This window comes from Hoplias malabaricus, chromosome 12, assembly GCF_029633855.1.
Source record: "Hoplias malabaricus isolate fHopMal1 chromosome 12, fHopMal1.hap1, whole genome shotgun sequence".
Lineage (NCBI taxonomy): Eukaryota > Metazoa > Chordata > Actinopteri > Characiformes > Erythrinidae > Hoplias > Hoplias malabaricus.
Genome location: NC_089811.1, coordinates 27,441,967 through 27,467,566, shown reverse-complemented (window position 1 = coordinate 27,467,566; position 25,600 = coordinate 27,441,967). Strand labels below are relative to the sequence as shown.

Sequence of the window (25,600 nt, the reverse complement as noted above, 5' to 3'; positions counted from 1 at the left end):
GACGTTTTCATGGCAGAAGGCCATCAGATCCTTGCACAGATGTTTAATGACTTAACCAAACCAGAAGATGGGGAGTATGAGGAGGACAATCTCCCTATTAAGGCCTATGTTTGCAGAAGAAACATTGGATAATAGGCGGCATTGTGACGACTGAAGTTATTGTTGCAGCCAAACAGCTTCAAGGATCCTGGCTTTGCCTCAGATCACTGTCTGTGAGGGATGTTCTCCCTGTATCTGTGTGGGTTTTCTCCCACATTACAAAAACACATGATGGTAAGTTGATGGGTAGGTGAAACTGTCCAATGGTGTGGTGCAACTGAGTGTACCTCAGACCTACAGCGATCCTAATCAGATAACAGATGGGTCAATTGGTGAATACATGAAGGAATGAAAAAGCAAACAAAGGTTTCGATGAATGAATGAATGAATGAATAAATTAGCTGTTGTCTGCAGATTTCGGCAGCTGAGCAGGTGTTCAATGTTATGCACACATGAGTAAAATAAATTCAAGGCACATATGTGACGATCATTCAAATCATGGACATACAATGCGCTCGCGCTCGTCCTCCTCTGTGTCTCTCGACGTCATCAGGGGCTTTATATTCATTCCACTCCGTTTCTTCAGAGCGCAGATGAGCGCACGGCTGCTGCAGACCAGCGCACGTTTACTCTGTCCAGTTTCAGAGAAGAGCGCGCGCCAGAACCGCCAGAGACGCACAGGCACGCGACGAGTGGACCAATGGATCAATGGCCAAAGGGTCTGTAAACAACAAGGACGCTCTGTGTTTGACGGACTAATTTTTGCTTTCATAAAGCCTACTGTATTCAGATTCAGTAACAATATCCGATGCGCGGGACTGGTTTTCCGTCAGCGCGCGCCAAAGTTTATTGCGCTAGACCAGTGTTTACATGTGGTTCTAATCGTTCGGTATCAGTCACTCATTCACTCAGCAGCGACCGCCACTTCTTCATTTCTGTTGTTGAGGTTTTGCTGATCGCCAGGGATGTAGACAGCAGCAAAGGACTCGTCGCGCGCCTTCAACGAGCCTCACAGGCGCGCGACGCATGTAAACACTGGAATGAGTTCCAGTGACGGGCACGCGGTGAGCTAACAGTAGACCCCCAGCGGCACGATGTTCTCGCAGCTGCCCGACATGAACATGAGCGGGAACGCGACCCTGGATGAGGACTGGAGCGACGCCGCGGCGGAGAAGTTGTCGCGCGCGGGATTCACCGTGCTCTCCGTCTTCCTGGGGCTCATAATGACGTTCGGTTTCCTCAACAACCTGCTGGTGCTCGTGCTGTTCTGTAAGTTCAAGACACTGCGCACGCCCGTCAACATGCTGCTGCTCAACATCAGCGTCAGCGACTTGCTCGTGTGCGTGTGCGGCACCACGCTCAGCTTCGCCTCCAGCGTGCGCGGGCGCTGGCTGCTCGGGAGACAGGGCTGCATGTGGTACGGATTCATCAACTCCTGCTTCGGTGAGTCGCGAGCTCTGGGGCCCTCGAGGACTTCTTTTTTTCTTTCTTTCTTTTTCGAATGGCACTTATTTAGACGACATGAAATGATACAAAAAATACACAAACAAACACAAAATAGGCAAAATTTAAAGTTAAAGGACAATGAAACAAGTTTAACATATGACAATACCTAGATAGATAGATAAATAGATAACAATGGGGCAGTAACAACAAGCAAAAGTCAGGACTGTTAAATTTATATAATTTGTAATTCAAATTCTAGTTTGAAAGGAAGTGCTTTCACTTTTAATCAATTAATTAAACATTAATTAATTATATATTTATGTAATCTTTATTTAGTGTAATGTATTAATGGCATTTAGTTTGGCAATTGTTGTACACATTGGAAAATATAAATAAATATTATAAATTAATAATATAAAAAGATTAGGTGCCATAAGTGTTGCACAGACAAGATGCAAATAGACTCAGGTCAAATCTGGTGCCTAGAAATAAGGGAAAAACAAGACATAAGTGCCATACAAGACATTCCTTCAGTTCATACAAGTTCTTCAAGACCAGTGTTAAGACCCATCACATGAGCTGGGTCTTCGGTAAGAATTTTACAACAGTGATGGAGTCCATTCCACCACATAGCACTGTAAAAAAAAAAAAAAAAAAAAAAAAAAAAACATGTATTTTGACCCTTTAATAAAGTGGATTATATTTCAGCGTCATATTCTGAAGTTGGGCAGTTGTTGGCTCTGGTAGGATTTAATGCTCAGTGTGTGTTCACAGAAAGTCTGTGGACACTGACTCACTAGATTTCAGTTGTTCCCCCATTCTAGAACAGCCTCTGCTGTGTAGACTGTACACTAATGTGGGAACATTGCTGTGCTGCACTATTTGACGGAATTTAGCCTCAAGGCAATAGTAAAGTCCGATAGTTGGTTCTCAATTCCTGAATCTGAAGTTCTTGGTCCAAAAGCCAACCGAACACATCCCATAATGTTTGATTGTACTCTATCCCTCGGAGAGCATGTGCAACTGGAGACAACAAATTCTTATCTCATGGCTAAAAAAGTGTCCCTGGCTGTTTTTTTTTGTTTGTTTGTTTTTCTTTTGGTAAAGATTACACTTGGTGTGCACAAATATAACAGAGGAACACATGCATGTTAATGAAAGGGAATGAATGTATTTGAAGTTGTCAACAAACAAGAACTTGCAACAAAGAACCATGCATTGGAACACCTCTTCAGCCAATGGCATAGTTTGATACCCTCTATTTAAAATAAAGCAGTCACTAAAGCATATCTTCTGTTTATTAGGGTGTGTTTTATTTAAATGTATGTATGCGGATAAAAACTCTTTATCTCCACTCCTAGGACCCTAGTTATTTTGGATTTGGTAAATTCAGGTTTTTTTTTTTTGTTTTTTTTTTTCAGTTGAAATTAAACAGTAATTATGTGACATAGACATATTCAGTATGTTGTTTTCTTTTCTAACAACCCTTGGCTACTCAAATATGTGATTATGTGAGGCATGATTTCTAACTACAATTTGATATTTTCTTGAAATTTGACCAAAATTTTAACAAGTGCCTGTTTTTATTCTAACTTCGGATATCTTTGCAGAAATAGTTATTCTGGGATGTCTATTTTTGATGATAGTTTATAACTCGGCATATTACTGTGACAAAATTACTGAGTAGTATCAGACGCACCTATTTTTCTTGATGTTCTCAGCTCTAGGATCTATGACCGATACAACTCTGACAGTCACAGCAGGCCCAGCTTTAGAGCATTTTGTTCAGGGCCAATCTGGACAATATCCCAACTAATAAAAATCATTTTGGTACATTGGCGATTTGCTCAGCTGCTTATGATAGTAACAATTATTATTATTATAATAATATTTAAAAAGTATGTTGAAATAATGCTTGTTAATTTAGAATAAATACAATGAAAAAATTATTTAAGAGATTTAGTTTATATTCGGTGATATATTCCAATGTTATTTGATATGAAACCTTTTGAACTCTATAAATAAATAATAGTAGTAGAAATTTAAAAAATGGCATGTTTTTGCTGAATGTCTTTTTTATCATAAATAAATAAATAAACACAAATTATAAAGCAGAATAAAAAATGCATTTTGAAGGAGCGGCTATTTTTTTAGGTGCTTTTTCACACTGGATTACAACCCACAGGCTTCACCACAGCGCACTATTTTTAGAAAATGTAGGACCTGTGGTTTCTAATGATATGCGGAGCACACCGATGCCTTCAGGCATTCATGAGTTATAAAGCTGAGGAAACAAGGTGTGCATTTATCCCGCAAAATGCAGTATTCAAAAAGTGCTACTAAAAAGAAACTGATGACCAGTGTTTCTTCATATCGAAGGCTCAAATGACTGGACTTACAGAATATCTTTTAATGCTCTTATGCACTTCTTAAAGGTGTTTTATCACCTGGTGTGAGACATTTTTAGGCTCATTTATAGATGAGGCCAGTATGTGTCTCACTACTCATGGAATGTTAGAAATGTGTTTTACAATGTGCCACACACAGGTGAAATAACTCCACTGTTATTATTCCTTAAAGGGCACAAAAAGGTGATTAAGAACCTTCCAGTGATGGGTACATTGTCGTTAAATTAGTAGTTACATTCATTCTCCACCACACCCACTCATCAGCAGCATCAGCAGTGTTTAAGGAGGAAAGAAAACCCACCTTAACCCTTAGCTCAGGTGTGAAATGGTGGTTTGGAACATGGATGCCGAGTTTTGGATCTGATTTTTGTATGAAACATGTATGATTGTATGGTAATGAGGCATTTATTAATTTCAAATTATTCCACATTGGAACATCTCTATGAGTCATTTCACCTTGCAATTTGGGCACAGTGTGAATGGCTGTGCTTACATGAGGCAGGTGCTGTTCATCAAGATTACTAAGTATCTGGGGACAGCTGTGGATTAGTCTGTCTATTAATTAGGGTGGTTATTACAGAGTCTGTTGGTATTAAGTGTGGGATTACAATGAGGGAAAAGCTGACAAATTTTCTGAGCTGAAGGTTCTTTGAGGCTGAGCATAACTGTGCAAAAATATCCGTAGGGGTGAATGTGTGATGCCCTGTGATGGATTGGCACCATATCAATGGTGTGTTCATGCTTTGCGTCCAGGTAGGGATTTATCAATCATGACCCTGAATAAGATGAAGCAGTTACAGATGAATGAAGGCAAGAGTGAATTTAAGACAAAATTTGTTATTTACACTGTTTTCAAATGTTACAGCAGACCAATAAAAGCCCAAGATTAAAATTGCAAATATTTATCCTAAGAATTATATATAATATATAAAAATATAACTCTCTGTTACTACTACAAACCGTTTTCGGAGTGTGCTACCACCTGATAAACCTACCACATACACATATTTTTGCTGTTTGTTTGGTGTGTTTTAGTTAGTCATATAAAAATGTCAATTCAGTGTTCAGCAGTGTTAGCTTAGATACAGAAAACTTCATATTGTATCTCCCTATTTATTCATTCATTTTTTGTAACGGCTTGTAGTTCAGGGTCATGGTGGGTCTGGGGCCTACCCGGAATCACTGGGGGCAAGGTGGGAACGCCCCTGGACAGGACACCATTCAGAAATCATTTATTCATAATATGGTCATGACACAACTATAGAATGTCAACAATATGGGGAAGGATTTTGAGAATAACATATATTGTATGATTCCAGCTGAACAAGGAAATGTTCTTCAGTCACTGAATTGATGTCAGTGAAGGTCAGGTGTAGAAATAGCTGCAGCTGGTGAATGTTCCGACAGTTGGCTCTGATAAACAGAAAGATCTTGATGACAGAGGGCCACGCTGTAAAGAGCACCAGATGCTTCCTGTATAAAGTACTGTCTTTCTCTTACTATAATGAACCCATGTGTGTTATGACTGTCACATTTGACTGTTCCATGGATCTATTCTCTGGGTGTGATTATTCTTCTGTATTACTGAGGGGTGAATGTGACTGGACTAATTTAAGTGGTAATTGTTACAGTGCACTGTTTGGTTGCAAATTTGATCAATTTGTAAACACAACATTAGTTTTTTTTTTTTTTTTTGATAATCAGCTTGACTAAAATATGTCAAAATTTAACCTCACCATAACACAAATCATCTCTTTCTCTTGTAAAATCTCTTTGAGTTTGTTGATAATTTCTCACATGTGGCCTATGCTATGTGCACTGATGCAAAGAGTAGGGAATCCTTATCAAGACTTTAGATCAATGAGCTGACTTATTGGCAGGTTCCCCTAAACCTGCTGAGCGACATTTGTGTTTTATCAAAAGCTGCAGCTGTAGACTCTGATTCAGGCAGAGTACTGTACACACACATAAAGCAGTACATTTGTGAACATTTTCATATGTTTTAAATCAGATACTGATTCAGTTCACTTGGTTATATTGGCAAATAATAGCATTTCAAGTCATTTTAATGGGGCAATTTAATTTGACATACGAGCTAAAGGAGTTACAAGCTTGGTCAGAGAACAAATTAAACGTGTAAGTTAGGTATTACTGTGTGTATATAGGGCGGCACGGTGGCGCAGCAGGTAGTGTCGCAGTCACACGGCTCCAGGGACCTGGAGGTTGTGGGTTAGATTCCTGCTCCGGGTGACTGTCTGTGAGGAGTTGGTGTGTTCTCCCCGTGTCCGCGTGGGTGTGCTCCGGTTTCCTCTCACAGTCCAAAAACACACGTTGGTAAGTGGATTGGCGACTCAAAAGAGTGTGTGTGTGTGTGTGTGTTGCCCTGTGAAGGACTGGCGCCCCCTCCAGGGTGTATTCCCACCTTGCGCCCAATGATTCCAGGTAGGCTCTGGACCCACCGCGACCCCGAATTGGATAAGCGGTTACAGATAATGAATGAATGAATGTGTGTATATACAGGGTGGGCCATATATATGGATATGCCTTAATAAAATGGGAATGGTTGGTGATATTAATTTCCTGTTAGCGGCACAATAGTATGTGGGAGGTGGGGGGGGGGACTTTTCAAGATGGGTGGTGACCATGGTGGCCATTTTGAAGTCAGCCATTTTGGATCCCTGTTTTTTTTTTTTTTTTATGGGAAGAGGGTCATGTGACACATCAAATTTATTGGGAATTTCACAAGAAAAACAATGGTTTTAACATAATTTTATCCTTTCATGAGTTATTTACAAGTTTCTGACCACTTATAAAATGTGTTCAAAGTGCTGCCCATGGTGTTGGATTGTCAATGCAACCCTCTTCTCCCACTCTTAGAACTCCAGTACTTTCCCGTACTATAGTGGAGCAGAATGTGTTTATTAATGAATGCTCCACCTTTAATCAGTCGTAGAGGAGGTGTGATGAATGTTGCAGAATGTGTGTAATTTTGTACCCCCTTCTACCAGGATACCTCTAAGCTGCCAGCCTTCCTCTTGAGTTTGCACTGCTATTGCACCTCTCTTCTAATGCTGCCACCCCAGCTTACAGCTGTAAATTAGAGAGCACCTGCAACAAGAGACCAGTGTGTTTTTGAACGACTCCTTCCTGATGTCCATAACAGTTTCTTTAGTCTTGACCATGTTGAGGAGCAGATGTTTCCTCTTCCATCGTGCAACAAAGGTCCCTTGCTGATCAGGTCCCTTCAGTCTTTTTCCTGATTATTCAGAGTAGGTGAAGGTGAAAATGGCATCAATCCGACCTGTTTTGGGAATGTGTCTTGTACAGGGTGAACAGGAAGGTGGGGAAACACAGTTCCCTGGGGTGCTCTGGAGCTGCTCAGCTGGTGCTCTGAGAAGCAGGTTACCAGCAGCACAAACTTAGCCCTCTTCCACCAAAAGAACTCTGCGTCCTTGAACTGATTCCAACTGGATTCTTAAAACCTTGGTGTTCTCCTGCAAACAACATGCATTTCCACCATTTTTGATGGGAACCAAAGATACATCATCAGCAGGGGGCATTGTGGGGTTGCTCACTTTCAGAGTTGCTGTGGCTGAATTAACTGCAGTGGCACGGATAAGCGGACAGAGTCAGGTTCATAGTTTTTCCATTGCTTACTGCAGGTTCAGATCATATTCATACAGCGAATGAAATGAGCCAAAGTGCCTTGTATCACACTGAACACAGCCCCATGCAGAGAGAGAGAGCATTTTTCTGTTTTAATTTCTTTTAATTAACATAACATTTTGAAATTGACAGCATCCAGCTCCACTGTACAATAACACTTTATTTGAGGCGCTGTGCTCTTTCTTGAGCTTCTTTACCTTGACACACCCACAGGCATGGCCATAGTCCTTTGGTTCCAGCTGGGAGCCAACTTTTCTGGTCTGGGAATCAATTTACATGGGTGGAAATTCACTAAATGCTTCTAAGGTAGGTAAGTGAATGTTCCACTTTGGTGGGAAAGGGCTAGGAGTTTGCCATGTATTCTGTGGCACAGGAGGTCATGGACATATCCACATGTAATCTAACCATCTCCTCCCTCAACAGCAGAGGTTGGATTGTACTGAACTGATTCAATAAATGTATATTGTACTACTTCATAAATCTGACAACAAAACTTTGGCTTTGGCTTAGCTGAAGAGTGAAGGAAACTAATGAAAAAAAAAATGGCAAGTATTTCCAACTGAGTAAAAACAAGAACAAACTTTTATGGGTTTAAACAAAAGATTTGCAGAATTCAGAAGATGTATCTTAAAGCATTGATAAACCAGTCTAGAGGATCTGAAGTCCAATGTATCTGAAGACGTGAGTAGTGTTTATTTATTTACATGCTTCAAAGTAAAGCTGCATTCCGTGACAAGAATGCCCAGTCCATGCTCATCCATGAAATCAAGACTTCAAACACTGCAGAATGGGAGTGGTGTAGATACACACACACACACACACACACACAGTGTCCTGCTTCGAATGTTATTCAGTTATATTGGAGCAACATGAAAGCAACAGGATATCTAACTCAGTCAGCCACTCAAGAGAGCCTTGTTAGTGAGTTTCATGTTAATACTCCTCCTCTTTGCTCTCCCATTCCTTCATCTCAGCTCAGGTTTCCCATCACTCCAGCCACCTCCTGAGCCCCTCAGCATGATTGTGATTGATTTGAAGCCTGAGCAGAATTCTGGTGCCCATAAAGTAAGGGACCATTATCTTGAACCTCATTTCCAACAGGAAGGTATTTTTGCCACTGGGGTCTTTGGGTCTCCTTTGGTCTGACTTTGATTACACACATATATTACTCTTTACTCATGAACTAAATAGTGCCTAATTTCCCTAATGGCCAACTTTACTGAATCTATGTCATAGTAACCAGACACCAAGTTCTACATTGTCCTTTTGAAGACCCCTCAAGCGTGCACATCTATACGTCTGAAAGATGCCTGGTTTCAAGCTGACATTTAGATTAAAATATTTATGAGCAACATGACAGCACTTTGACTTCAGACATATTTAAGGACACCCTCCAGGGGGTATCAACTCCAACACGCATAATAATGAGAGCAACCAAGCATCTCCAGCTTCCTCTCTCTCTCTGTGATTGGGCACAGCTGGAGTTCATTTTTCCTTGCTGTGTTTATGCAATAGACTCTTCAGAACCACTTTTCTGCCCATGACCCAATCAATTAGAAATGTTCTTGAAGCACTAATTATTATTCTTAATTTCAATCAGGAACTCCCAGTGGTTCCTATATATTTATTTTTTGAGCTTGGATTATGCTATGCTTTTCTCTTAAATATTTGTATTACCCATCTCTAATTAGAATTACACTGATAATATTAGTAGTAATTGACAATTAGGAGCAGCCATGGTGAGTCTGGAAATGCAAGTTTCTATCCCAAGTGCCAGCAGGAAGAACAGTACATCCTGCTCCCTAGAATCATGGGTTTAAGTGCCCTTGAGCAAGGCACTTAGCCCCCAGCTGCTCCCTCTGAGGAAACGTTGGTTGCCTACCACTCCAGGTGTCTGAAAACAGATTACAACACCATTCTTTTAGTGCTTGTGTGAAGGCAGGCAAAAATCCATCAGCTTGCTCAGGGCAGTACGAGCACTTCAGTGGCATCGCTGAAGCCAAGGCAATGTAAACAATCCCAGAACAGTTTTCTTTTGCTTTTAAAGCATTTCTATCTTTATTGTTTATCGGAAAGCAGAAGCAGAATCTGTGTGAAATGATGAATTAGGGAGGTGTGATATCAAAGCAAAGGCTTTTTTGAGTGTTAAATATGAATATTTATGAGTTGTCATTGGGCTGGCATATTAATTTTAAAATGTATGTGTTTGGTTTTTTCCCTGCCCAAACATGTCTAACACAACTCATTGAATAACTGCTAGTTTAATTTTGTATACTAGAGCTACTGTGCTTTTAATTAATTTTTTAATTAATTTTTTTTTTTTGTGCAAAATTGTTATAGAAAAATAATAAAACACTAGTTGTGTGCAGTCATAGATAACATCACAGCTGTGATCAACTTTGGTGAGGGAATCACTCTCCTGCTTAAATATACATCCACTGGAATAATTATTCATCTGTCAACGGAACCACATGTTTACCTCTAATCACTACAAACACAGGGAGGACAGGAAAGGGACAAGAACAGATTGTTCAATATGGACCAATAACGGAATGAATTACTATCTCTCGTGCTTTTCTGAATGTCAGTGTATTGACACAGAAACAGATGAAAATACCTTGATGTCTCCCTGAAGACTAAAAGATGTATGAGCCCACGGTCTAGTGTACACATTTTCTTCACCCAACGCTTTGCCTATTCATTAATCACAGGCTTTGTCTGTTATAACTTCTACTGGGAAGGCATGGTGCATGAAGTACTTCTTGGAAAAGCTCCTAATACTAAGACCCTAATACAATTTTACAGCTTCCCAAAGACATACACCATGGTCCCAATTTTTCTCCTACACCTCATCTTACCTGACTTCTTTTCTCAAGAATAGGCCTGAAACATTTCTGCCAGGTGTTATTCTAATTACATGTCATAATAAAAGTCGGTTAATACTTGTATTATTTTATAGGTTCTAGATGAATACAAATCCAATCAAAAACACATATCTCACCACTGCATAAAAACATGTATTTTCAGTGTTCTATTTTATCATTTTTTAATGTTTCCTTTTTCTTAAAGCAGCTCCATGAAAAGATTAATTTCCATTCAGTCCCATAAGGTTGAGTTGTCTTTCATGGTGGAAGGGTGGACAGAAACACCTGGATTTGTTCAAGTCTAAAGAAATTCTCAAAAAGAGGACATTGTCAAAAAATTTAAACGTCATTCATCACTTTTTCATTTGACCTTCCCCTTCATGAAACAATTGGAATATTTTATCTAAATGCCTATGAAATATTTCAGTTGCTCCGTGTCCATTGCTGAGAGAGAGAGAGAGAGAGAGAGAGAGACTGAATAAGTTTTAGATGAAGCCCCACCTGAGAATGTCATACTAAAAAGGCTCTGGACTCACCACGACCCTGAATTGGATAAGCGGTTTCAGACAATGAATGAAGGCAGACTATAGACATTATCCTACTCACTAGAAGGGTGACCAGACGTCCTCTTTTCGCCGGACATGTCCTCTTTTCGGGACCTAAAAAATGCATTCGGCCGGGATTCCAAAACTGCCGGGGATTTTGCCGCCCACAGTCTTCCACCGTCCCAATTCGTACAACAACCCTAATCCCCTTCTTAAAGTGTGCACTTCAATGACGTATAATGACGTTGTTTTATGTGAGCAAAAGGCGCGCGCCGGGATCAAGTGTTCAAGGGGTCGGAGCTCAGAGCAGAAATGGGACACACTTCGCCGCGCGCACCTTCTTGTGTTTACCTCAATTTTAGCCGAGCTCCACATCACAAGTGTTTTACTGGAACCTCGAACAGAAATGTGCTGAATGTTGTTAAGGTAATTTATCAGAGTCTCTTCTTTGTATTTGGAAGCGTTTCTGTGTCACACGAGCCTTTCACTTTCTGCTCTATATTAAAAGAAAAAATGACAGTCGTCACTTCTGTCCCTATAACGACACAAATACACGGACACACCTGACTGTTACACCTGCTCAGTTTTCCTGTTTAACATTAACTTTAGAAGAAAACAGGCCAACTCATTAAATCCGGAACTGGGGACTGAATTAGAGCTATCACATACAACACGTTTTTCAGCCAGACCTTATAAAATATAAGTATTTTTACATAAATGTCTGGATCCTAGCGAAGCTCTGATCATTTATCAAGTCTAAATTACTTCTGGTTGATAAAATGTGGTGCTTGCTCACATTTTGTTCTGGTGTAAAGAAGTCGCTTTAATACAGGGCTTCAGTTTAGAAGCTTGGTGTGAACAGAAATAACAGGTTTCAATGATAATAAACTAAAGAAATGACAAAAATATTGTTTTATTATTTTTGCTTAGGGCCAAATGTTGAATGGAAAGGAATCTGTCCACACAGGCATTTGTTTTTTATCTTGTTAACGAGTATCTGTTTATGTATTACATTTCAGCAGCATAGTTGCATGGTCATGGAAACATTTGTGCTGCCAACCTGCTCCATGTGTCCTTTTTTTAGAAAACTCAAATATCCTCACCCTACTCACTAGGAATTAGCAACAAAGCTCAGCCGTGCAAGAAAATAGCACCTTTATTTTCCTGTCCCTTTAATTAAAGGAATACAGGTATGATTTACATTACTTTATAACATTTTAACAGTGTAAAATAATAAAAAACATTTTCCTTCTATGACCTGTGTTATACACTGATGGACTGGTCTGTGTACTAATGACAATAGGTGATAGCAGTGTTGTAAAATGATTTCTAACTTGTGAAAATACAAACTGGTAGGAAGTGACTGCGGGAAGTCAGGATAAAATGAACATATTTACCTCAGCACGAGTTCCATTTCTGAAATATAAAGAGCCTAGTCTGGTGTAAATTATCTCTCTGTGATGTGAGTGTTTTAGTGGCCAATCTGACACTTGTTTACATTGATTCTCTGCTGGAATCATACAGCTTTAATTGTCTATTGTTTGAGAAACAAAAACATAGATTTTTTGGCTTAGCCTTTTATTTTATCCATAAAATAAAAACATGTTTTGTTGTTCTCCTCACTGTTAGTTGTGCTGAATACTTAAAATTCTATTAATTCTCAAGCGCTTTGGACTTTTTTGTATTTGTAATTTGTATTTTTGGCATACTCAACCATTTACACATGACATACTATATACACAAAGTCTTAAACTAAAGGAACCTATATTTCTATCATCTATAGCATGGTTTTGAAGCACCAGCCTCGGGTATTGGAAGGCAGAGGCTATTGTAAGAATTGTGTTATTTCATGTATAAGAGTAAAGAGCATAGTTCTTCCTAACAGGTTCATTCATTCATTATCTGTAACTGCTTATTCAATTCAGGGTCGCGGTGGGTCCAGAGCCTACCTGGAATCATTGGGCGCAAGGCGGGAATACACCCTGGAGGGGGCGACAGTCCTTCACAGGGCAACACAGACACACACACACATTCACTCATACACACCTACGGACACTTTTGAGTCGCCAATCCACCTACCAACGTGTGTTGTTGTACTATGGGAGGAAACCGGAGCACCCGGTGGAACCCCACGCGGACACGGGGAGAACACACCAACTCCTCACAAACAGTCACCCGGAGCGGGAATCGAACCCACAACCTCCAGGCCCCTGGAGCTGTGTTTCCTGACAGGTTGTGTTTATCAAAATGATATAACAATGTAACTGTGATACCTTTGAATCCTTAGTGCATTTTACATTTTATATTATGTAGAAAAATAAACAGGGAATTTATAGATTTACCCAAATTGTCAGGGTGCCATGTGTATAATCAGAAAGCTGGATGCATGTGCAGAGTTGGCAAGAAATTCCTAGCGATTCCTTTGGCTAGGAATACTCAAACAAACACAAACACCACAAAGAGTATGTATAATAACTGACAAAATTACTGTAGGATTTGAAAACCTAAATACACAAGGGTAACAGGGAACTCCTGTGGAGAAATGAAGGAGGATCAAGATGGGTTGTGACAACACAAGGACGAATGGATGCACACAGCTGCTGAAAACAAAAACAAAGAAGCACATGGGGTACAAAAGGAACAGGAACAGACCACAGCAGAGATGGTGCAGAAGACAGGAAGGGAAGGTATGCAGATAATGACACAAATACATCAGTGGATATGTATGTTCATAAACAGGGATAATATTTACTGAAAGACATTAAAATCTTCAATAAAACTGATAATAAACGTTCATAACTAGGTAATTGTTATTACATGGAAATAATGCTTCCTAAATATTAGAAAACAAATGTCTGTCAATTTAGATTAAGGCTCTTTATGCCAGTACAATGTTAAGGATCAATACGCCACGACCCTGATCAGGATGTAGCAGTTACAGAAGATGTAGGAATTTTATATAAATATAACTGATTTCCAGTCTACTCAATTTTTGTGAATGTAGGTAGCCTTTAAAATAAAGTGTTATGGCAAAATATTGCCCTATTGGAAATGGTGATGTATTCTTAACAGTGGTGTTTCAGTGATTTCTCTTTTGCTTTTATCTGTTTCTTGCTGGGGATTACAGGTCTGTCCGCGATAACGCTTGTCCTCTATTGATTATTAGATGTGGAAAAGTTCAAATTAAACTACAGAGCATTTGATTCTTACCTCCTTCAGTTCCTTTATATTACAAAAAAGACAGTGACCTCCAATAACTATGTTCAATAGACAGTCTGTATCTGAGTGCTCTGCATCCACAGATTCACTAAACTCATATTGAAAGCCTCCGTATGAAAAAAAAAAATCCATATGAATGATGTTCAGGCTTTCTCTGTTGTAACCTTCTAACATTTTAAAGACTCTCCGTCTCTCCCCAGCATTTAATGTTTAAGCATTTTTCACCTCATGTCTTGTACATTTGCTATCATTTTTTCTGTACAATTTACTACTACTTTCATAGAATTTACACTGTATCAGACGTTGTGGTGCTTGGGTCAATTACATATTTTATAAAACACAAGCAAAATTGCATGATGCTAGCTCCAACACAGACAACACATCTCACCCTCCTCTCCATTTTAGCAGAGCAGAGGGGGAGCATGTTCATCACGCATGACCCACACATTGTGTTCAGATAAACAGTATGCATTCATTCATTATCTGTAACCGCTTATCCAATTCAGGGACGCGGTGGGTCCAGAGCCTACCTGGAATCATTGGGCGCAAGGCATGAATACACCATTGGGCGCCAGTCCTTCACAGGGCAACACAGACACACACATTCACGGACAATTTTGAGTCGCCAATCCACCTACCAACGTGTGTTTTTGGACTGTGGGAGGAAACCCACGCGGAGATGGGGAGAACACACCAACTCCTCACAGATAGTCACCCGGAGCGGGAAACGAACCCACAACCTCCAGGCCCCTGGAGCTGTGTGACTGCAACACTACCTGCTGCACCACCGTGCCGCCCCTAAACAGTGTGCAGATTTGTTTTAAATATTTGTGATTTGTGGTGCTCCGTTTGTGTTTTAAAAATCAGCTACAGTTTACTTCATACAGTGATTTAAATTAATGTTGTTTGAAGCATTACTGTCTGATGTCAGCGTTTCAGTTGAGCTTGCATTTAGTTTGTCATGAGGGTTAATTCTGTAGTCAATGTGACAAAAAATAGGAACTCAGAGCCAGTGAACTAACAGCTGAACTCAAACCCAAGCTATGAGCTAGAACAGACTACACAACTTGCAGCCAGGTAATACCAGGATAGCTTTACAAGCCAAAGCTCAACTTGAGCAATGCAAGCGGCAAACATTAAAAAAACACTTTTTTTTATCCCTTTAGTATAATTCTTTTTTTTTTTTTAGCAAATTTGGGGGTGTTTGTGGTTTCCCACCCTCCTTCAAAAGTTACACAGTGCAGTTTCTGCAGTGCTGAGTCCAGAGCTTGCAACAACAGAGATTCTGTTCTCCCTGTTACAAGTCAGTAAACATCATAGCAATTTTGAACCAGTAATTTAAAGGGAAAAAATTATAATCTACACTTCTAAAAATGATGGTTCTACACGGGTCCTTTAGTAAAGAATATTATTTAATATAGAACAATGAACACTTGAAGAACCCTTTGCAAGATTAAAGGGTTCTTTGCATCATGAAGAAGTTCTTCAGATTGATGAAGAATGTGGTATAGCTGGTTCTATACAGCAGCTTTTAGAAAAGTGTTCTACATGGCACCAAAAATGGTTCTTCTTTTTTGTACCAAGCTTGACATCACTGTAGTTAGGACTGAAAACACTGAGAATATTTAAGGCCTTACACAGATTAACGATTATGCTCCCGAATACTGAGATTTCTTCGTGGTGCCAAATACATGGACAGGGCAAAGCTCATTTCATTTGTTTAATATCAGTTTGTGGCTTAGAAAGATGATTTCTTAATAGACTATCATTTGGCTTTGTAGGAGGAAGATAACTTCCTCTAAGACCCTTCAGAGTCTCTAAAAGATACAGCATACCTAGCAACAGATTTTTAATTGGGACACACTGGTTAGCTAAGCATTCTGCTAAGCACTGGTTGCTAAGTAGCAGTTCATTTTATGCTGCTGCTATTTTTATTTATTTATTTATTTTTTTTGCTACTGCTTTTAACACTTCACTTTTCACACATACAGGAACTAAAAAGGCCAACTAGATAACTTTTATAAGACAATATTTCACCTGCAGCTAATTTGGTGACCATTTTTCAAATCTGGTTTGATATATATATTTTTTTCAGAGATAGAATGAAAAAGTGACAAAAATAGATTTCTGGTTTGCCAGCATTTTATCTGAAATTATATGTTTCACCCTAAACCCTATGGTGTTTTCCAACCTTAATGGTACAGCAGTTACATTCTGGCTCCTTCAGTCTATTGTAAATGTTGCAGCTGTTACATCCTGGTGTCTATCACTTCCTTTCATTTTCTAAATATTAAATAAAAAATATAGTCCTGTGTGACAGTTCTCATAGTTCAGAGTGTATTGATGGCAGTAATGAAACTGTATTCTTTAGAAATGGAAATGGTGACCAAGCTACTTGACAGTCCTTCACTTCCAAAGGGTTTAATTGTGCTCATTTCAAATCCTCAGAATTTAAGGCTTTTTAAAAACGGAATATTAGAGTGCCCTGTGAAGGACTGGCGTCCCCTCCAGGGTGTATTCCCGCCTTGCGCCCGATGATTCCAGGTAGGCTCTGGACCCCCCGCGACCCTAAATTGGATAAGCGGTTACAGATAATGGATGGATGGATGGATGGAATATTAGAGTATTAGCTGCCCTTTTTGCTGAATAGCTGCTCTGAGTGGGATTTTCTCAGCAGGTAATACGTTGTGGGTTCTTATATGGACTTGCAGTGTTTTGAGACACACAGCATGGTGTGTGTGCTGGGAAGAGTGTGTGGGTGTTGAGCGATGCATGCCTTTGCTGCTCTTATACAGCAACATTTAAGCTTGTGTTTGTAAGAGGTCTGCCTGGGGCTGGGGTGAGGCTGCCTGCTAAGCCACCCCCAGTCACTAGAGGGAGACAGAGACACTCTTAATTTGGGGCAATTGGTTCCGCCTGGGCTACTCCTACTTAAGGGAAGCCAACACACACACTTCAGTGCTCAGTCTTGGGTTTTTCTTTTCAGAGCACTGTGCAAGTCTGGCTGGTAATTTGGTGAAGGCTTTTGAGTTTTCTCCTGGGTCTCTATCTTCTTTTTCTCCACCAGAGCTTTCCCTCTGAGTTTATCTGAGGGTTTCTCTGGTTTTCTCTTGGGATTCAGTATTTTCTTTTCTTTACCATTTTTTGGTATAAATAATTAGAAATAAAATAATTTGTGTTCTATCTTTAATTTCTTTTGTCTTGTCTTGTCCTTCCATTTTGTTTTGGGAAACTCTCTTGCTTTTGTTGTCTTTTGCTCAATTTTGAGCTGATCAGTTTTCCCCTGATATCTTAAGTAGTCCTCTCTTGTGTTTCATGTTGTCTTGGTATTCTTAACATCCAGAGGGGATGTTTGTGTCTCTGCACTTGATGCCTATTTCTCTAGTGCTCTGTTGGTGGCTTGCCCTGTTCCAATCCACCCCTGTGTGAGCTGCCACATTAGTGTTAGTGTGTGTTTCTTTTACCTTGTCCTTTAGTCTCATCTATTGATATCTTTCTATTGAGGAGAGCAAAAGCCAACATCTGCCAAGGTCTGGAGGGGCAGCAGTGAACACAGCACGGGTGACATGCATGTGTGTTAAGGTACGAGTAATGTGGAGGCCAGTCATTAAAAATTGCAATTAATAAAGGTAAAGAAACACTGTGGTAAACTGCCTGTGTAACATCTTTTTTTCAAGCTTCAGTTTCTAATTTTGTTTACACTTCCAAATACAGTCAGTTTAGTCATCCCACATCTTTCTTCTTCCTTTGTCAGTGAAACAACGTCTCAAGGATTCACAAATAACATTTATTTTTTTTATTGCATTGCACACTTGTGCAGTCTAATTGCTTTTCTAAAGGACTAGAGGGTGTTATTGCAACAAAGGGATATTACAATGCTCTTTCAGAAGACACATCAGGTAAGTAGATGTCCGTAAATTTGGCCATGTAGTGAAGATTCAAACATTATTATTGTTAGAGAATAATTGACAAAGATAAGATATCAATCTTCCCCTCATTGATCTCCAGTAACTGACCTTAGAGGGGTTTTCTGAAACATTATAACACAAAACATCATAGTATGGTACTGTGAGTTTTATATTTACTTTCTCTTTCACTCATATGGCATTTTCCTTGTAATATTTCAGAAATCTAGGATCCATCTTAAAGGTATCCTGGGAATGTGAGGCCTTCATTTACAATGCCATATCCTACTGTGGGCAATGGAACATGGAACTTTCCTTGACCCTTTTGAGATTCTGAGAGTCCATTTAAAAGGTAAAAGACAAGCCAGACTTGTGGACTTTCAGTGGCCTTTTGAAGATATTGTGAGGCCATGTAATATAAGGGACCCAAGAGGTTTATGACAAAGCAAAAGCGCTAAAAGAGGTTACAGGAAGTGCATGGTCTGACAGACGGTGTATATTTTAGAGTATGCCCTTTCCATTTTTTTTAAAGAAATACCACTGCATTAAAAAAAACCCTTTGAAAATATGTAGTAATCTGTAGTACAAATTTTTAAGTTTTAGCATGTAACATTTTAGGGTTTCAACCCCTGGTTCCAAGTTCTGTTGGTGAGGGATCTGGGTGTTATTTCAATAACCACTTGTCTCCACGCCACTTCAAATCTAGTGGCCATACCCTCTCCTCAATAGTGGATCTCAGGGGGCAGAGAACACCCTCCCCTAAACTCCCCATGCCCAGTGGATGAAGTGTGTACTGTGGAAGTGTATTATCTATCTCAGAGCATCAAATCCTAACACTTGGGTGACTGTAACAGCTTGAACCATAAAAACAGTGATAATTTTGGATTCCAGGTTGGACCACATGATAGACAAACAAACCAGACTACTGCAAATCAATACAGAAGCATAAACACAATGATTACAATCGACCAGGCACTAGGAAACAAAGGAAAACTAGGCACATGAAAAGAAACTAACCTCTAAGCAAAGGCAATGTTCCACAAAGAGCTGAACTAAATGTCTCAGATTTAAGCCAAAGTGAAGCAAGGAACACCCGAGGATCAGAACAAAGGGGGAATGCTACTGAAGAGAAACAGGCAGAGTAAATAGCAAATAAGGAATTAGGGTAGAAACAAGAAAAAAAGAACTAGGCAAGCCTAGTTTTGCCAGACTGCTGTTAGCCATACAGCCATTGTCACAGAGGTGATTCTGGCATTTCAAAAACAAAAATACCAAGGCCAAAATACATACCCTTATCATTGGAAGGTCTGGAGAAGCTTTGTTGCTTCATATCAATGTCTTTGTTTATATGTGGTATTTATTTTGTGATTGTATTGTACAGAAAACATGGAGGGCAGGACATTTGTCCGACAAGCATTTGAGCTCAGAGGGAATTTGGACCCTAACCTATTGGTACTAGCTAGGATTCACATTCTGTCTGAATGCTTAGCACTTTTGTGAGTCACTCTGGATAAGAGCATCTGCTAAATACTGTAAATGTAATAAATGCAGAAATTAATAAAGGAGCACAGCATTTTGTGCATAATATATAACACCAGAATCAGTGTTTTTTCTTTATTTTATTTAAAAATACTGTATCTACCACAAGAACAAAGACAAATATTTTGTTGATTTTAAGAATTACAATTATTTATTTATTCAATGTAAAAAGTTAAAGCATGACGTTTAAGAAGGCTGTGTACAGTTTTATAAACACACTGCCACAATGTCTCCCCACCACTTTACAATATTTCAGGCAAAGACACACACATGAAATAAGACAAATTCAGCAGTCCTCTCTCTGTGAGGTATAATTCCTGTGTAAATGTTGCAGAGTTCCAAGTCGTCCTGCTGAGCTTGTGAACAGCGGAGTAACGTAACTAATGCAGAACCAAACACATCCCCAGAAACACACACAAACTGAATGTTCCTGTTTTATTTTCTATTTATTTATATGAAGCTTTGTACATGACCCCGTCCAGCTCCACGGGATGATTACGCTGTTTTTTAGACTCTGAGCTGTTTCATGAGGTACTTAACTACAACCAGTGGCGGATGCTGGTCTTTCAAGGAGGGGAAGCTCAATTTCGGCCTACATCATAAAATGTGTCGGTTTATTTATACGTAAATTCTACCCTCCGTTCCTTTCAAGAAAATGATCTGTGACCCTGTCGTACCAACAAGGCGTCTTTTCCAGGGACTTGACTAGTGTCCTCTCAATGGCCAGCAGAGCTAGGCTGCTTAAACGGCTTTGGCCCATGTGAAGTGTGTCCGCCTGTTAGTGCTTTGTGACGGTGGAGGGGCTCAGCAGCACCCGCTGGACAGAAACTGTGATAGAAGTCAGTCTCCAAACACAAGCAGCTACAAAAAACTCCACCAGAAATAGAAGCTCGATTTGTCGCTAGAAAATGCTGCTAAGAGGATTAAGAAAGTCTCCCGTTCAACTCAGAACAGAATAAAAATGTAATGCTCCCATGGATCTCTACACCAAAGGATCGCTGATTCGCTCATTTCCCTGTCAATCAAAAAGGGATTCAGCCTCAGATTCAGGGATGATCATCCAATCATCATGCAGAAGCTGAACGTCCGGGCCAGCCGAGGCCAGCCCACTGCCCCATAGACCCCCAGAGACGCCGAGCGCCCGATGGGCGGGACAAAGCACAGCATTTATCCAATGTCTCGTTTCGCTGCTTCGCTATTGAACTCTGTGGACGCTGTTTAAAGCACTGTGAACCCGCGGGAATGATTGAGAGGAAAGCCGCGTCTTTACCAGTGATAAGAAGCTGATTCTGAACAAAAGTTGAGTGCGATGTAGTGCATATTTATTCAATGACATGTACATACAAGAGTATATATTTGATCACTTATTTTTTGATTTTAGGGGAAGCTGAGCTTCCCTTGCAGTCTTAGAGCAATCGCCTCTGCCTTCAACACCCCCATCCGGTGGTCTGGCAAAAAAAAGGACATATTTTATCCAGTTTGAAAACTTAAACAAGTTGAAACCTTCTGCTTAACATCAAATAAAGACCTCTGTGCTTTGCTGCTGTAGGTACTCAGCCAACCAGAAATTATGGACTTTGACCAATGACAGTGTTACTGCCACTGTTTTCTTTATTGTCCATGGTTGAAAGGGGAAAAAAATTTAAATACAAATAACATGGTGAACACATATCTAGGAACTAAAACCAAGGCTAAGACAAAAACATGGACAGAAAAGACCGTTTTCAGGGACCATTTTCATTCTTTTGTTAAACCCAGAGACACATTTGAGTTGCCCGTCCACCTACCATGTTTTTGGACCGTGGAAAGAAACCAGAGCACCCGGAGGAAACCCATGCCAACACAGGGAGAACACACTGAATTCTTCACAGACAGTCACCCAGAGCGGGAGCTCGAACAATAGACAAAGATCCCACAACTCCAGGACCCTGGAGCTGTGTGACAGCGACACTACCTGTTGCACCCCACTTCGCTCACTGTTCCAAAATTACTTGAATACATTTTTTTTATATTGACAGACATCGAAGATTTAGAAGGTATTTTCCTTGTCCTGTAAATTACTGTTTTAGGAGACACACGTCTTTCATTGGTTGGAGAATATGTACAGATTTTATTGCAACAATTAAGTGTTTTAAAGATATCATTTTTAACATATTTTTAAAGTTCTGCTGCTATTTCCTTATGTGCTAGTTAGCATTTTTTTAATTTTTGCATCCTGGTACCCAATGACTCTCAGTTGCAGTCCTGGTTCTTAGCTCTGGTCTTGGGAAACTCTGCTGTAGTGGAGTAGCTAAGAAATTAATTTCATACACTAATGCAAAAAAATGTATAAATCATAACTTATGCCATTTCTTTCCCGTAATTGATGCATTGTTAATGTATTCTTCATTAGAAAAACAATAAACCCTATCAGCTCACCAGAGGTTTTTAATTTTTCAAAATGTTTTACTGGTCTGTAGTTGTTTCTTCAGATTTGAAACTTTACTGATTACTAATACTGACTCTCTCTTTCTTTCTCAGGTATCGTGTCTCTGATATCTCTGGTGATTCTGTCGTATGATCGTTACAGTACACTGACAATGTATAATAAACAGGGTCTCGACTACCGTAAACCTCTGCTGGCAGTGGGGGGTTCTTGGCTCTACTCTGTGATCTGGACAGTGCCCCCTCTGCTGGGCTGGAGTAGTTATGGTCTAGAGGGTGCAGGTACCAGCTGTTCTGTGTCCTGGACTGAACGCTCGCCCCAGTCCCATGCCTACATTATCTGTCTCTTCATATTCTGCCTGGGCCTCCCCGTGATTGTCATGGTCTACAGCTACGGACGGCTACTCTATGCCATCAAACAGGTAAGAGGTTATTACCCTTTTTCCCTTTAAACCAGCAAAGCAAGTCTCACTGAGTGGGAGCAGTCAAATGCAAGTACATTCCTAACGTCAAGGCCTATACTGAGAGCTTTGGAAAGATAATAAATGAGAGACAGTTGGAGTCTGTATAATGTTCAAGCAGCTGCCATGGAGCACACTCCATATATTGAGATGCTTATGATACCCTGTAACTCAGTGGACAATATGCAGAGAAGATGAAAAGCGGAGCAGGGACTCAAACCCACCTGCTGCGCCAATGTGCCACCCACGTAGTTATTCAAACGTACTTCATTTTTTAAAATGAACATTTCCTTTGTGGAACATAAAGTCAGCTGCTAACTCACCACTGGAAAAGTCAGAACACTTGGAGGAGAATATTAACTGCCAATTCAATTCCAACAGCTAACAGATTGGGAGGGGAAGTGCCATTGCTTTCAGTTAGAAACATGAGAAAGGCAAGTTGTGCTCACTTGACAATGATTCTACCTCTTGGAAGCACAAAGCAGATGCTTGTGATGGGTATTTAAACTTAAATTTGATATTTGAATTTATAATAATTATTTACAAAAGTAATACTTTTGTATTAGAATTAAACCCAGAGCCATATCTTTCTTTGGATTAAGAACATATGTTTTGTGCAAGGTGTAAAATACAGGCTCTGTACAGAAGCATATAGTTCATATATTGCAAGATTCTTAAATGATTTATGGCTTTGTGAATATTCAAATATGATGTCTATTCCCATGCACATTTTATTTCAGGATTAAAATACGATGAAGGCTGTCACACATCAACAGAACAAATATACGCTTTCAGACTATGCCCTGTCTCTCTGAACCTAGAAGCTCACTGAAGATGAATGAATGAATAAATATATATTTATCTCTAAATCCCTATATACTGCATCGTATACACACCCCACAACACAAGACAACCTGGGCAGCGTCAGAAACCAGAACAGCTATTGTGGGTGTGTGGAGAACAAACTGGCCTTGGAATTGTCCTGATTATCCCAGTGTGTGGGCTAGGCATAAGCCAGCAAGCTATTTGCAATCTACACAGTAAGGGGAACAGGAGAATATTTTAGACAGTAATGAGCTGTGTTTTTCACAGCAGTTAATGATGTTAAATGACAGGACAAGAACAGTCATACACAACACTCATCGTTATTGTTGAGCCGATTTTACTCATTCAGGATTCATAGTTGATCTGTTATAATTACCCTGTCACAATCCACACTGGGAAGATAATTATGATATTAATACGATGTATAGACTACTTTAAGAATGTTTAAGATCAGATCCTTTATGTTTTGTGTTGACATTAATTGCTTTCCCTAAGAGCACACAGCAGTGGAACACGGTTTAAAATGACAACATGACAACAAAGTTAAATATTTATTTCAGTGCTGATTTTTTTTTCTTATTGAACGGCAGCTTGATTTTTAAGGTCTGGGTTATAGAGGAAAGGGACTATTTTTATCTCTTAAAGAAGGCTGTTAAGTTGCATTTAATGGAATAGTTAATCAAAAGGACTCTTTGACTCTGATGCACTGGAAAGTAAAAGCAAGTCTCTTTTCATGTCTGAGCACAAAGTCTGCCTATTTTTAATGAGTCATGATAATATCACCCCATATCTTTTTTTGGATGGTTTCTGTCCACCAGCTCTGACCATACTGCCCATATCTGTCATTGCTGAAGGAACCAAACCTTATATCTCCAAACAAAATCAGGGTCCATATATGTATTTCAATATTTTTTGAGTATTTCAGACTCATGGGTAATGTTCTGTATTACAACAAATGGCATGAAATGTCACGTCTGTTATGCTTTTTGTCACACAGCTCCAGGGACCTGGAGGTTGTGAGTTCGAACCTCGCTCTGGGTGACTGACTGTACACAAGGGGTTTGGTTTGTTCTTCCCCTGTCGGCGTAGGTTTCCTCCCACTGTTCAAAAACACAAATTGATAGGTGGATTGGCTACTCGAAAGTGTCTATAAGTGTGAGGGTGTGAATGAGGGTATCAGGGTGTCCTGATTATCCCATAGCGAGGGCTGGCATGTTATCTAATCCACAAAGTAAGGAACATGGAGAAGCCTTTCTAATGAGCTGTAATTTTTTTCACAGCTGTTAATGTTGTTTAATGCCACGATAAAAAAGATATACTCCCATGATCATTAATATCGTCCCCCCTCGTTCACATCCCCAAGTTCCTCAACTGCTATTTCTGCTATTGCTTTTTCCTGGGGGGGACTTCTTTGACCAATTTCTTTACCTATTTATTATGACATTTTAGCACAGTGTGAGTGGCAGCCTGTATTTTCAAATTCTCTCAACAACTTAAACGTCAACAACTAAGACACAAGGTGTTGTTCTGACAGCACAAAGTTATTTTGACATACAAGACATTCCTTGTGCAAGACCGAATATGCAGTGTTTTATGGAACAGTAATTTGAGCATGGCTGCCCACATATAGGGAACTGGCTCTATGGAAAATAAAAGGAATATTATAATAATAATAAAAATCATTCCAGTGTTTTTCTCTTCTCCTGATGTCTCTGAACCATTGAAGACAATGATTGATGGCTCTGCTAGAGGTTAGCGCTCCTGCACTGGGAAGCTGCCAGTGAATAGATAGAACAGATCTTGTATCTGTGTAATGTTTGACAGTGATCGGTTTCACAGCATGAACGTGAATACACACCTGTCAGTTAGATATGACCAGGGCAATGCTCATTTCATCTCCAGACTGTGTTCAACACTGCATAGTTTATCATCCCTCTGTACAGAGAATGAGAATGGCTCGTCTTTAAAATGACAAAGTCAACAAGGTTTTACACATCACACAACCATGTAGAGAAGCCTGACTTGCAATAAACCTTTCACACTTAAAAAAAATAAAAATAAAATAAAGGTCTATATTAAAAATTATTTTAACAAACGCATAACACGTTTTGTGTTTTCAAAGAAATATACATATGTTGTTCCATAACAATCAACTTTAGTCTTAGAATTTGACCACATTTTCCACTTGCCATAATCCAAGTAATTCATGGACGTTGAGACCTGAACTCTGTGTGATTCACTCTTTTGAAAACGTCAGCA

At 39.7% G+C, this 25,600-nt stretch overlaps 1 protein-coding gene across 1 annotated transcript in view; it reads left to right on the top strand.

Annotated features, from left to right (window-relative positions):
- The first annotated feature begins 1,133 nt into the window (after nt 1-1,133).
- Nucleotides 1,134-25,600, top strand: part of tmtops2b (teleost multiple tissue opsin 2b) — a 30,867-nt gene continuing 6,400 nt past the window's right edge. Inside the window, exons 1-2 of the mRNA XM_066686146.1 lie at nt 1,134-1,482; nt 22,152-22,477. Coding sequence (XP_066542243.1) covers nt 1,134-1,482; nt 22,152-22,477 — 675 coding nt within the window. The remainder of the gene's footprint in view (nt 1,483-22,151; nt 22,478-25,600) is intronic.